The following is a 14,742-nucleotide window of genomic DNA, read 5'->3' as shown; positions in this document are numbered from 1 at the left end:
CTATGAACAATCTGTGGATATTAGACTTTAGCTGTAAATGTCATGGCTCAAGCTTAAAACATTTTTAGAGTCAACCTTTAAAATATGCAACCAAAGCATATTAACTGAACAAGCCACTAACACGTAACATGGTGAATAGGTTTTGTAGAATCTTCTAAAGAATTTCAGAGTCACGTACTTTAAGACTTAGTTAGCATTCTATTTGTAATAATAGATTATCACACATCTGAAAACAATTAAATAGCAGTAAAATGGCTAATAGATCAATTGAAACCTTTTTGGCACTATACAGAAAAAAAATGCCCTGAAGAGATAAATGTGGAAAGTTTTAGGTAGATGACATGACTTACGATATTTCTTAAATAGAACTCTGAGTTCGAGGCCAGCCTGGTCTATAGAGGGAATCCCAGGACAGCCAGGGCTACACACAGAAACTATGTCTCAAACAAAAACACACAAGCAAGATGCAAAGACACAAACAGTGTATTCCTTAAAAGATACAATATTTGAGTAGGAGGGAGATACCTTGGTGGTTAAGAACACTGGTGGTTGCTCTTCCAGTTGACCCAGATTCAATTCCTAGCACCCACATGATGGCTCAAAATTGTCTGTAACTTCTACTCCTGGTAATCCAATGCCCAACTTCTGGTCTCTATGGGCACAAGGCACACATGCATGCAGAGAATATATCCATATGTATAAAATACATAATCAAAAACATTTTTAAAGGATACAAGATGTAGAAAAGGGAGGGAGTTCTGGTATGCAGTTGTGGCATGGGCTGTGGTACTGACAAGAACTCCGAAGGGGAAATGGAGATAAAGTGATGTACTAGAGTGAAAAGAAATCAAATGAAATGGATAATGGAGAGCCAGATCGGAGAGCAGAGATTGCAAATATTTTTTTGAGAAGCCAGAGAGAAGGCTTTTGTAGGCCACACAGACTCTTATCACTTTTATCCAATTTTTCAATTCTGTCATAGTGTGAAAGTGTATGTGTGTGTGTGTGTGTGTGTGTGTGTGTGTGTGTGTATGTATGTATGTATGTATGTATGTATGTATGTATGTATTACCTTCCAGGTTATAGTTTACACATCACTTTCTTCGAACCCGTACTTCTGAACTATGTCCAAGTTATGCCTAATGGATTCAGAGGAATCAGGCAATAGTTTATATTCTATGGAAGAGCAATGATAGTCAAGTTCTGCTTATAAACAACAGAAAACCTCTTCCATTGTTGTAACAATTTGCCATAAATTTAGTGGCTTAAAACAACACTAATTGACTGTATTAGAGTCCTGGAGGCTAGACGTCTGACTCAGAACTCACTGGGCTAAAATCAAGGTGTTGGCAGGCTGTCTGCCTTTCTGGAGGCTCTAGGGGAGAATCCAATTCCTTTTCTTGTCCAACTTTAGAGGCTGCCAGCATTCTTTGGCCCAAGGCCCTCTTCTCTAACTTCAAAGTCAGCAGTGATGAGCTGCATCCTCCTCACGTTGCATCATTCCAGTAAAGTTGCTTCCCTAGTCACATTTCCTCCTATGATTCTGCCTCCTCTGCCTCACTCTTCCACACTTAAAGGCCTCTGGTTCCATTGGCTCCTTTGGAATCGCCTTCCTACCTTCAGGTCAGCTGAGGAGTAGCAGGAACTGCCTCTTAGTGTGTCACTGCAGATATTCACGGATTTCAGGCATTGGGACCTAGACATCTTTGGGAGACTATTAGTTTATCAGTCTGTCCCCTGGTGCTTCAAGATTTGTTTCTCACATTAAAAAGTGATTGCCCTGTCCCATCCCAGTGTCATCAAAAACATCACTGTCTAGAGTCTTAGCTAAATGTCATCAGCTCGGAAGCCTCATATTTTGTGCTCAAATCACATTTTTCTGAGTATAACACACACACACACACACACACACACACACACACACACACACAAACACACACACACACACACAGACTACTGATAAAATATAATAGCATGAGAACCACAGGACACCAGTTATATAAAAGTCCTTTGCCAAGTAAGGTTTAAATTGAACAGGAAAAAAAGTTACTTACCAAGCAATTTCATAAATCTAGCTAGGCAAATCCCATTAAATATCCAAAGACTAGGCATACTTTTCTGGGGCTTGCAATACTGCACCCCTCTATTATTGAAATGCTGCCTTCTGGGCTTATGGTTCAAGCCTCAAAATTATCTGTTCATGAAGACTAGTTTATTTTTACAGCAGAGTTGTTTCAGCAACTTTTATCTTCGCTAGAATTTTTAAGCATTTTTTGTGATGCTAATATGATTACGTCATTTTGCCCTTCTTTTTCCTCTCTCCAAACACTCCCATATACCCATCCTTACTCTGTCTCAAATTCATGGCCTCTTTTTCATTAGTTACTGTTCCACATGTGTGTGTGTGTGTGTGTGTGTGTGTGTGTGTGTGTGCGTGTGTGTGTGTGTGCGTGTGTGTGTGTGTATGTGTGTACACGTATATACATCTATGTTCCTAATTATAACCTGCTCACTGTGTGTGTCACCTGTATGTATGTTTTTAACAGTCCGGTAGAATTTCTTCATTATATATTCTCCCACATTTATTCCGATCAGTCCGAGAAGAAAGTGTTTGTGCTCCTGCCATCTCAAACCCCTTATAGGTCTTCCGTGAATGCGATGAATATTCATCCTACTTAACAAGGGCTCTTGACTGATCTTCCCTAGATAAATTTATTTCTCTTCTTGGCTTCAGCTGAGATGCCTGTGAAGGGCTGTGAGTCACGTGCTTAAAATTCCCAAAGAGCCTTATACGTGCCCGAATATTTTGACCTTTTAATCTTACTGAAATAGTCACAAATGACTCTCCCACCCCACTCTTCATTCACAGCGCTCATGTTCCTAACATGCAAGTTTAACATCCTTTGTGCTTTTGACTGAGGATTTTCCAGATTGTCTAATTCTGGTGGCTTTCCGATGATCAGTTCTTCTTTTACATTATCGTTTCTTTCCCATGTTTTACATGAGCAGCCAGAGGACACAATTTCAGTTTATCTGGAGATCTACTCAGCCAAATGTCCAAATTCATCATTTACAAGGTATACTTTCCAGGGAACTACAAGGCATGTTTCTGCTAAGCTTTCTCTGACTATGTAGTGAGGATCATATTTCAGATTTTCCAGTAATGTGCTGTTCATTTCTCCTGACTCTTGATTGGCCGTGTCTTTAAGGTAGTTCTAACTCTGTTTACGATGATTTAAGCATGCTTTAAGGAAATCTTAATTTTTTCTACCATGCTTCTCCATTTCCTCCTAAGCCCTCAGCGCTTTAAGGAACATCCACCCATACATCTATTAACAGTCTGTTCAGTGCAGTTTTAGACACTGCACTGTCTAAATCCTTCAAACTTTTTCAAAAAGTCTTTCTTTTCTTTTTTTCTGTTTTTAGACAGGGTCTCATGTAGCCTCAGGATTGCTATGTACCTAAAGATGACCTTGAACTTCTGATCCTCCAAAATGTCCCAGGCTGCCAAACTTCCGTTGCAAAGCAACACTTCATATTTAGGCATTTTTATAGTAGTGCTCTGGCACTCAGACACCATAATATGCCATCTTTTTATTGAAAATTTTGTGTTTGGATATGTGTGTATGCATGCATGTGTGCACATTGGCAGGCTCAGGTCACGAAGCGTGATGGCAAGCACCTTTACCCACGGAACCATCTCGAAGGCCCTGTATTCTCTGTGTCACATCATGTATTTGCGAATTGTTGAATCCATTTTCACTTCAAGTAAGAGAAGACATCTGTCATTTGGCATTTGGCTTTATAGCTTCTCTCATTTCCTACATTGCTGTGTTTTCTGTTTAGGTGATGTTTTATAGTGGAGTGTTTACATTCTTTTCTTGTTACCTTTTGTATGCGTCATCTAGCTATCCTAGATGGTCATCCTAGAGGTTACATTTAACTTGTCTTTGCCTCCTTCTTTTAATTTCAAACATCTACAATGCCACTGATGGTGCCAAGCGAACCCTTCAGGCTTTGTTTCCAGTCCCTAAATTCTCAATTTCAGTAACATCTTTAAACTCCCTGATTCTTCTCTCTGTCTTGCTATTCTATTCAGTTCTACATTTTATTTCAGTTTCTCTTCTTTTTCTTTCTTTTTTTAGTTTTCCTGTCTCTTTATTGACATTTCCATTTTATTCAAAAATTGTTTCTTGACTCCCTTCCCCTTAGGTTATTGAGCATCTTTTTTAAATTTTTATTTAAGATTTATATTGTGTATATGAATACCCCATCTACATGTCCACCTGCAGGCCAGAAGAGGGCACCAGATCACATTACAGATGGCTGTGAGCCACCATGTGGTTGCTGGGAACTAAACTCAGGACCTCAGGAAGAGCAGTCAGTGCTCTTAACTTCTGAGCCATCTCTCCAGCCCCTATTTGAACATGTTTAAGCCAGAACTTTTTCACAGACAATTTCTTGGGAATTTCATTTTTATCATACCATATTTTCATATTTTTGTATGCATTGTGATTTTTATAATTTTAGAATTTATAACATGATAACTTCTGGAAATGAGATTCCCTCCCCCATCCTAGGATTTGCTGTGTTATTTTTGTATATTTGCTTGATGTTAGTGGTGTGTTTGCCGTAAGCTATCTCTGTACCAGGGAGAGTATAAACATAAGATTTTCTCACTTGTTTTCTGAACCTGTATCTTCCTCTGGAAATTCATAGTGTCTTTCTAATGTATATCCATACGTTATATGTGTATTCATACATGCATATATACATATATGTGTATGAGTGCGTGTCCTTTTGAATATCTTCATTTTTAATGTCTGGCTCCCTGAATAGGAAAAAAAAAAAAAAGATACAAAGAGGTGAATAAAGTTCCATCACTTTGAATGCGTTAGAAGAGAGGTTGTAACCATGGAGAAATATAACAAAAAAGGCCACTTGTCCATTGTGTGATCACAGATCTGGATCCTTGAGGAATAACATCCTTTTTTCCTGTCATGGTCCTTATAAGTGGCTTGTGAGACACATACAGGATTCTCTGTCACGGAGCTAGAGGTGGAGAATGTATAGCTACTATTCTAAGAACAGAAATGGACCAAAATTATCTACAATTTACCATCTACGTGTTCCAAAATATTGATGCTTAAATGTTAACTGGATTACATCCTATAGCAGCTGTGCAGTAAAATGCCAATGCCAACATTTTTCCTACGAGCACAGTTTCTCTGTGATCATGCAGCTTCTGCAAGTGCAGCTGCTATCTAGGTAGGTAGACTGATTCCACATATCTATTTACCTTCCCGGGAGCCCATCAAATTTTCTTTATTGAGTAGACTTTGAAGGGGAAACAAAGCACAGTTCTGTGTCTGGGACTTAGGGAAAGGCTATTAACAGAGAGACAGAAGCACTGATAGTAGGCGAGGGATGAGTTAATACAGGAACTTGTCTCTGATTATTCTAATCTCGTGTATGTAGTGAGAATCTAATTTAAAATGAGTCAGGTGGTAAAGGAAGCAGCCTACTAAAAAAAAAAAAATACTGAATAATAATGATCCTGAGGGTAAAGAGAGGTTTGAAATTTCTCCAGTTTATAGTGTTCCAGGTATGTGTACATTTGCATTAAGTTGTAATCCTGAGGGATAGAATTTAATAGGAATTATTCATTAGGCGAGAGAGAGCAAACTCAGATTTAGCATCTAATACCAGTGTCCTAGGAAATGTTGAAGGGACGTTTCTCATATATGATTAGTGTTTTCATGCAAGGGAACTAGAAAGAAAGACAGAGACAGTGAAGATTTGATATTTTTTGTTTGTTTGTTTGTTTTTTGCTTTTTGTTTTTTCTTTTCGGTTTTTCGAGACAGAGTTTTTCTGTGTAGCCTTGGCTGTCTTGGACTCACTTTGTAGACCAGGCTGGCCTCAAACTCACAGCAATCTGACTGCCTCTGGATTAAAGGCATGCGCCACCGCCACCCAGGTGATTGGGTTTTTTTAATAGCTAGGGTTTTGTGTATGATCCTCTACGTTGTCTATTTGATTCTGGTTAGGTACTTATTGTCATCTCAAAGTTTAATAATTAATCAGTATTGATCTCTGTTCTTGTTCTGAAGTGTTGCTCTGTCACAGTCTCTAATGACAACTTACTCATTTCGTGACTCTGTGGGCCTTGAAAAAAATCTAGACTATTCTACATTTTGGGGTCTTATAACCATTCTAACATCACAACCAGAGTGACTACCAACAATTATGATGTTAATATTATGATACTTTTTTTCTATTATGTCTTTCATTACAGTTTTATTATAGGACTTTTTAAAGGCAGGTGTCCCCAATGGTAGTTTTTTAAATTGTATTTTTCAGATTTTTTTATTTTTAAATTTTAATTTATTTATATTACATCCCTCGGATGTTATCCTCTTGCTTGTATCTTCCCATTCCCGCCCTTCCTCCCTTTTCTACCCTATTCCCCTCCCCTAGACCTCTGACAGAAGGGGACCTCCTCTCCCACCATATATAGGCATTCAAAACTATGCCAACTATCCGAAATTGCTGGATTCTGTTAAATGGGAGCTTCTGAGAGATTAAAACTCATTCAAGTGCTAAACTTTGACATACTTCTTGCACTTTCTTTCAGGTTGACAATGAATGCCCTTGCCCAGAAGCTCAATGCTTATTGGAAGGAAAAAACATCTCAAGGGAACTTTGGGATCTTACCTACATACAGGCTAGTACCACAAGTCATAAAGTATAGACTATGAAAACATTAAGGATGATGTCCTTCCATCAAATGGGAGGAACAAGGATCAAATAAGTGTTGTTTTCATCAGAGGGTTTCGCTAACATAAGAGAGAACGGGTACTGATTACATTATTTTACCTCTTCATTCTATTTGAAAACTTCTGTGGTTTGGATCATAAATGTGAGTGGATTAATGCTGTCAGTTTAGGAGAGACTGTAATGTAGTGGAGGATTGTGGCTACTGAAACCTGACACTCCGAGTGCACTTTGGTGAGTGAGTGAGTGAGTGAGTGAGTGAGTGAGTGACATCACCTCTTTCGGTGCTTTTAGAACCGTACATGGCATAGAGTAGATAGAGGTTCAGACATGCTGACAAACTTGCTTCCTCTTTGTTCTTGCTAAATATTATTGGGACTGAACTGATATTGCAGAGCAGAAATAGGGGACAAAACATAGTAGAGAAAAGGTAGAAGTTACTCAATCTGTGCCTTAGGTAAGGAGAAAAGATCAGCACGGAAGGCGGGCTGCATAGCAGCATACATAGAGTTAGTTATAATACCATCTAGTTAAAGATGAAAGTGGTAGATATTTTACACTACCCTACTCATGTGAGTGGGGTGGGGCTTCTACCTTTTTAAAGTGGAAATTACCAGATCCGTGTATGATACAAAATTTGGTTTCAAATGCAATCCAAATGCTCTGTATGTTTCTACCTTCTTCAAAGATGTCAGCTCATGTTTATCCTCCAGATAGTGCCAAAACTTTGAATTAAAAGTCAGATGCCATTTTGCCTTTCAAATTAGCAGTGATGAATGTAGTGAGACAGATGTTTGTATATTGCTAGACCGTGTGAAAGCTAGCAGCAGAATTTTGATAAGAGCCTGTTTATTGAGTATTTACTTAAATTCCACGTATTGTTTTAGCATCTTACATGCAATGATTTATTTAATAATACACAAAAATCTGAAGCATACTAATAGAAAGCCCAGGACATCCCAATCTTCCATCTTTTGCACAGGAGTAGACAAGTAGAACACAGCAGAACCAAGGTTCAAAGGAAGCAAGCAGGCCCCTGAAGCCACGCTCGTTAGCAAGACAGTACAGCTCCTTCAGTTTCCTATTTATTACAGACAGAAGTTCTAAACCTCTTCTTTCTGCCTGGCTTGAAGGATGATCCACCATGTGTTCAGAGCCCCTAGCAGAGAGTCGCTGCCTCTTGGTATCCTTGTCCTCAGGGATGCTACAGGCATCTTCCTGCAAGGCCTTCTTCTGGGCAAAGACATCTAAATCCAGAGCTAATACCACCTTTCCTTCTACTTCCACCTCTGCTGAAACTGCCATGTATGGGCTCTGGCAGAGGTCAGGCCCGAGCTTAGAGCTTCAAGGCTACAAGTCTGGAGCAATAGGGAGGTCCAAAAGTGTGGCAAAAAATGACTAAATAGATGTTTTTTAAAAAATAGGACATTGTATTTGAGTGGCACAAGTACCTTTTGTTTTTCTTCTTTATGTATTTCTCTATTTTCTGCCTTTCTATAATAGGATAGCGTTACTTTTATAACTAGTAATAAAAAAGCAGAATTTAAAACAATGAAAAATTACTGAAAGAATTGATAAAAGAACCATACCACTTTATTGAATAGTCAAGTGAAAGAGCAATAAAATGCAGTATTCGCAAAACCCACTTTGGCACTAAAATGGGTCTGAGGTGCCTCTCTCTGCTTTGTGTCTTTTCATCAGCCTCTGCTCTCTCCAATACAACTTTTCACATTATTTATACCTTCTATCACATATGCGCCACACCGTCATACAGGGAAATGAATTCACTTTAATCTCCAAGTGATTGGGTTAGACATTTCTGGAAGTGATGAAGGTGGGTGTGCATTGAAGAATTCAACTCTGAATGCCTTTATCGTAGTAATTCCAACCACTTGTTGGCGCCATCATTTATAGTTCGGAAATTTAATCAAATTATATTGCCTTATATGATGGACCGTTGGGAATATCAACCTAATAAAAGTGTGGTTGAAGCAATATAAACAGAAGACGGTTTTTATGTGGTGCTGGAGCTCAAATTCAGAGTCATGTATGTGCTAGTCAAGCTGCCAGCTGAGCCATACCCCTAAACTCAGAAGAAAAAGAGAAATCAGAAGTATGCAGGGAAACAGGGGCTGGGGGGTGGAGATTGTGGTGACCGAGCTTCTGAGCATCCTATAAAAAAGTATTCAAAAAGTGTTTAGTGATTGGACAAAGAAATAAGACAATTTGATGGGCCTCATTTCTTTTTATCAATGTAAGATACACATAATACTTTCCTCAAGTTAATAAGCCTCAGAGGTAAAAATATCTTATTACTTGCTCAAACTAAAGGAGTCCAGAATAAATATTGTTAATTTGTATAAATAATGGTAAATTGCTACTTTTTGTATCCACATCTGGTATAGTTATCTATGTTGCTCAAAGTTCACACATTTCAGACATCAAGATTTCTAGCACATTTTTTCATACAATTTTTTTTTTTAATTTTTAAGACGTCTCTTCTAAATGTAGGACAAAGCACCGAGCTAAGATCTATACAATAACATTTCTGGTTTTCCTTACTCAGGAAGATTCCTGACCAGACTTGGGTACAGTGTGATGAATGTCTTAAGTGGAGGAAGCTTCCTGGAAAGGTGGATCCATCCACTTTACCTGCAAGATGGTTTTGTTATTATAATCCCCATCCAAAATACAGGTAAGGGTCTAGCCTCATTATCTTGTCAGTACCTCCTGATTTGTCTTCCTCTTTCACAGAACCACTTCATATATAATCTACATGCTTTAGCCTGGTTATCAAGCCCCCAGTGCTGACCAGCTCACTTGAACTATTTATCTAACCTTATTTTCCACTATACTTTACCAAGACCTACACTCTAGTAAGGTGCTATCCCCCACATATGCCATGGCTTCTCTCTTTTCTATGACTTTGATGGCATCATTTCTCTTGATTGAAATCACTTTGTGTATCCCATGTTCCTACTCAAATCATAACAGTCTCAGAAGCGGAAGTCTTGTGTGGCAACTTTTCCTCTCCATAACAATTTTCAGTGATTTATTTTTTTACCCTGACCTCTGACAATATGTGATTCTTGGCATTCATTCATATGCCATTTTGGGGGGGTATTTTTCATGGGCACAGTTGTTTTCGATTCCACAAGAGCTTTAACGTTCTCGAAGACTAAGCTCCTTACATTCCACATTGAGCCAATCGCTTTCTTGTGTCTCCTATGTAGCATCAATGTAAATAGAACCTGTTGCAGTCAATACTGTTTGCTTGCCTGTTTGTCTTCCTAATGTGCCATATGGTCCTAAGAGCAGCCCAAATCTAAACAGTGCCTGACATAAGTCAGTAGTTCTGGGCATTCATAGTAAGTCAGTCTGCTTCAATCCAGCTGTGGTCTTTTACATAGTCTTCCTTTTATAGACCACATACTGGTAAGAAAAAAAAAAGAAGGTAATCTAACAGAGTATGCTTTTAGAGAAAAGGTCCAAAATGGATCAAAGGAAATGAAGGAAAGCTATGTCTCTGTTTTGTAAGTGTCCTTCATAGTCTCCACATGTGCCTAAGCACCTTTCTGTGGAGAGGAAATGATACTGTGGTCAGGTTATAGCATTGACTACTAGAAATTTCTTTCTGGATGTTTACCTTTTTTTTTGAGTATGTTTTTTTTTTTTTTATCTGTTTACATTTATCCAGGAGAGACCTTTCTAAGTCACTTCCTTCCCTTCCGAACTGAATACAGTGTGATTTACAATGTTTGTGTGTCATTTTTCTCAGGTTTACTTTTGGCCACTGAATAAATTTTTTCCCAATTTTGATTTGTCCTTCTGAGATTCCCTTCGCAGTGCTATGCATTTAAGCCAGCTTTTGTAGTGTGAATAGAATCTGAACTGTATGTTACACAATTGTTAAGCTGCCCTGCTATAGTCATAAGGGAAATAGAGGGTAAAATCTAGGACCATGGTTTGCTTGTAAAATGATAACTTCCTATCTATACTGCAGGAGATGCTCTGTTCCAGAAGAACAAGACCGCATTGATGAAGACTTGCACCAGAGCAAGGCTAAGCAACAGTTGAGTATACATGAGGCAGTGCTGCACATCCCAGAGAGAAGGAATCACACTCCCTGGAATAGGACAAGGGACTTAAGAAGGGAGGAGATTTGAGAAGGCTCTGTCTTTGCCCTCCTCCCAGCTCTGCTCTGCCAGTTCTTCCTTCTAACTGTCACAAAATCCAAATGCCTCAACTTGTCATTGTCTGTTGGTTCAAACCCCTCCCCACACCTCATACATACATACATACATACATGTATGCATACATACACAGAAAGAGACAGAGAAAGAAGGAGAGACAGACAGAGAAGAGACAGAGAGAGACACAGAGAAAGACAGAGACGGAGACACAGACATAAAAGAGAGAGACACACAAAGACAGAGAAGAGACAGAGAGACAGAGAGAGAGAGAGAGAGAGACACACACACACACACAGAAAAAGAGACAGAGAGAGGGGGGAGGGAGGGAGAGAGAATGTGAGAATTTGAAAATTCTCCATTAGCATAATACAGGAATACAGCTCCAATTTCTCAGTGAGCTAAACAGCATCTAATTTTGAGACAGTCTCAGACCGTAGCTTAGACTAAGTTGTAACTCCCTCTGTAGACGAGGCTGGCCTTGAGCTTGCAATCCTCCTCCTTGGTCTCCAGAATCTAAAGAGCACTTTTATCTTCTAGAGATGAAGCTGTTGAGAAGAAGCGGGAGCCTATGGAAAGCAACAAGCACCAGGTGAGAGACAGGCCCGCGCCTTCCTCTTCTCACACAATTTTCCTCAACAGAGGTTTGAGGTTGAAGAACGCTGCCTAACAATGCTGAGGGGTTCTTCCAGGCTCTTCTCTTTTGATTGGACCTCTGGGTTTTGTGTAGATCTTCTGTTGCTGATGTTCAGATCACTTAAAACAGAAGAGTCATGCCATTTGTTTTCCAGATTTGGATGCGTACTGATTCTGGGCAGTGGGAATGACACATTTGGTGTCACATAACCGCTGTGTGCCATCTTCATAAGCTGCTCCTCTTGAATGTCTGGTTCTCCTGCCTCCTTTCTTTTGGGACTCGGGGATCATTTCTTCCTCTTTTCTCTTGGGAAGAAGGGTTGGTTCTTTGTGCCTCCTCGCCCCCCTCCCCCTCCCCCCATCCCTGCTTTCAGGCTGGCTGGCTTTATAAAGACTCTGCTGTTTTGAATTTTCAGGAGCACTGTCTCTCGGACATGGTTGCCCAGCTCCGGACGCTGAAGGGTGCAATAAGGTTGGCCGTCCTTTCAGGGACACTCCTCTCCTGGCAGCCACCATAGCACCCATATATCTCTCCCACCCCTCCTTGCCTTTCTGCATGATTTCCCTCTTGACCCTATTTCCCAGAGATCTGCTAGTCCGCATGTTAGATTCACTCCTTAGTTGGGCAGGTCATACTAGTGAGGAGAGAGGCAGTGTATCACTAATCCTTCTCCGTGTACCCTGCTCACGCTGAGGCATGTGAGCAATCACGCTTCATATCCTGCGTCTATACAGAGATTGGGATTTCTGGGACTGCCCTGTCCTCATTCAGTTTGCCTTCCCTTTATTCTTTCACCCGACGTGTTCGTATTTTCTTCGTATGCTGACTCTCCTACAAGATCCCAGGTGCATGTCTCTGTTGTGTGCACTGTGAACATGTGATAGCCTCTGGCATGTGTCTCTCCTAAGCCAGCAGATATTTGCTCCAATGCTTTTCCTTTCCACCCATGTTTTCAACACAGAGCTCAAAAGGATGAAAACCCCAGCCTTCACCTGGGTCACAAGAGCGAAATAGACAGCGATTGGGGCCTGAATTTGTGTTGTGGGTGGGATAGGTCTAGTAACCAATACGAGAGTTGGGAGCAGTCTGTTGGTGTCTAGCTGATAAGGTTAGTGACTGGATGTGTTTGGGTTCAGTGTTCTAGTGTACATTACTGTGCACTGTTTGTTCTGTCTAGGAAACAGTGTCTTTTTATTTGGCCAAGCGTTCTTTCCTGGCATCAGAAGAATTGACCCATCTTTCGATATTTCGTTCAAACTTGAGATCTTTATGAACTGTTTCTTTCTTGCTAGGTCCTCAGTAAGCCACCAAAAACTACTACTGCACAAGATATGGCTCAACTAAATGACAAGGCAGTTGGATATGTGCAAATCAATAGCCCTAGCCTGCTTCCATCTGCTGGAGAAGAAAACAGATCGCCTCCTCAACTTAAATCTCTGGATTCCAGTGTTTTTCAGTTTTCCAGGTAACTAAAAGCATCACTTGTTTTCAGCAGTAAGCCTTAGAATCTGTTTTCCTGTAGAGTAATTTGATATGTTATATATATATTATGTATATAGTATATATACATGCACATATTGTGTGTGTGTGTGTGTGTGTGTGCGTGTGCGCACACGCACGCGTGCGCTGACTGACCTCATACTCACAAAGAGATCCACCTCCCTCTGCCTTCCAAGTGCTAATATTAAAGATGTGCACCATCATGTCAGGTAAGTTTATGTTTTTCTTTAACACATGAAGTTCACTAATGGAAATACAGTTTGGGACTGCTAGAACTGTGTATTACATGCACCTTCTAGTTTTTCCTTTTTACAAGTAACATATCAAGCCTATATATGTTTGAAGCAATCACTGGCTTCTGAACTCTTCATATTATGATTGTTACTGTGCAAATGAAGTGATAGGCATGAGAACTTGTTGAAAAGTATAAAGTTCTATATAAATAAGGTAATGCTGTATAGAAAATTGTTGGTCCCATACTTAAATTTATGCATATTAAAGTCTACAGAGGATTCATAAGCCTAGGATATGTTGCCCCTGTGTAAAATTATCTTGTAGAAATGTGTCCTATTAAGTAAATTATTGTTCATTATTTCCTGGAGGAAAATTAAACACTGAAAATTTGTTCTTGTGGAACATGGTGGTGCAAGTCTTTATACCAGCACCCAGGAGGCACAGGCTCCTGTGTGTTTGAGACCAGGCTTGTCTACACAGTGAAATCCAGGCCAGCCAGGCTTACCCAGTTTGTTCTTGTGTGTCTCTCGTTTCATTTCCTACCATCTCATCAATTACTTTAGTCCATGGACTAGGAAGATGCATAGCTAGTTAATTTCTTAGGTATTAGGACTCTCTGCGGTACCGGAAGATATGACAGCCCTCATATTGCCACTAGAAACGTACACCATACTCCTAACTGGCACTTCTTGCATTTCTCCTCTCTACTGTTTTAAATCTAGTAGAGCTAAACTGTGAGGCAAGCACAGAATGGCTCTCAAAACTAGAAATGTCTAAAGTCATTATCATCACAATTCTTAGTGCTCTCTTCTTAACATAGCATGGGATAGAGACCACAGACGATTTCATAGGGGCAATTTGCCCCTTCCCCCAGTGATATAGATTCTTTACCTGTTTGTTTCTTCTTAGGTAAGTCTTTCAGCCTCTTGTAAACAAAGACTTGTATAGGTTTGTGAGTCTCCTATACTGTGATTTTTATACAATTCAACCATGTAGATAATAGAGGAACCTTTAGATTCCCTTGATCTTGAGCAGATGGCCTCAAGAGAAAGTGAATCTTTAGGTGTAAAACTATTAAAACTCTTTTATTTTATTTTATTTTTTATTAATTTATTCTTGTTACATCTCAATGTTTATCCCATCCCTTGTATCCTCCCATTCCTCCCCCCCCCCCATTTTCCCATTATTCCCCTCCCCTATGACTGTTCCTGAGGGGGATTACGTCCCCCTATATATTCTCATAGGGTATCAAGTCTCTTCTTGGCTGCCTGCTGTCCTTCCTCTGAGTGCCACCAGGTCTCCCCCTCCAGGGGACATGGTCAAATGTGAGGTACCAGAGTACGTGAGAAAGTCGTATCACACTCTCCACTCAACTGTGGAGAATATTCTGACCATTGGCTAGATCT

At 39.9% G+C, this 14,742-nt stretch overlaps 1 protein-coding gene across 3 annotated transcripts in view; it reads left to right on the top strand.

Moving 5' to 3' along the window:
* Morc4 (MORC family CW-type zinc finger 4) overlaps positions 1-14,742 on the top strand; it is a 56,817-nt gene that overhangs the window by 25,413 nt on the left and 16,662 nt on the right. For 2 of the 3 annotated variants that reach the window (XM_051141274.1, XM_051141276.1), the window contains exons 10-14: positions 6,636-6,738; positions 9,346-9,470; positions 10,779-10,847; positions 11,506-11,557; positions 12,895-13,067. In XM_051141274.1, coding sequence (XP_050997231.1) covers positions 6,636-6,738; positions 9,346-9,470; positions 10,779-10,847; positions 11,506-11,557; positions 12,895-13,067 — 522 coding nt within the window. The remainder of the gene's footprint in view (positions 1-6,635; positions 6,739-9,345; positions 9,471-10,778; positions 10,848-11,505; positions 11,558-12,894; positions 13,068-14,742) is intronic. The other variant, XM_051141275.1, reaches the window with a different exon arrangement.

The sequence above is a fragment of the Acomys russatus genome, chromosome X (assembly GCF_903995435.1).
Source record: "Acomys russatus chromosome X, mAcoRus1.1, whole genome shotgun sequence".
NCBI classification, from domain to species: Eukaryota; Metazoa; Chordata; class Mammalia; order Rodentia; family Muridae; genus Acomys; species Acomys russatus.
Note: the sequence above shows the minus strand (reverse complement) of the source record. Positions and strands in the feature narration are given on the sequence as shown.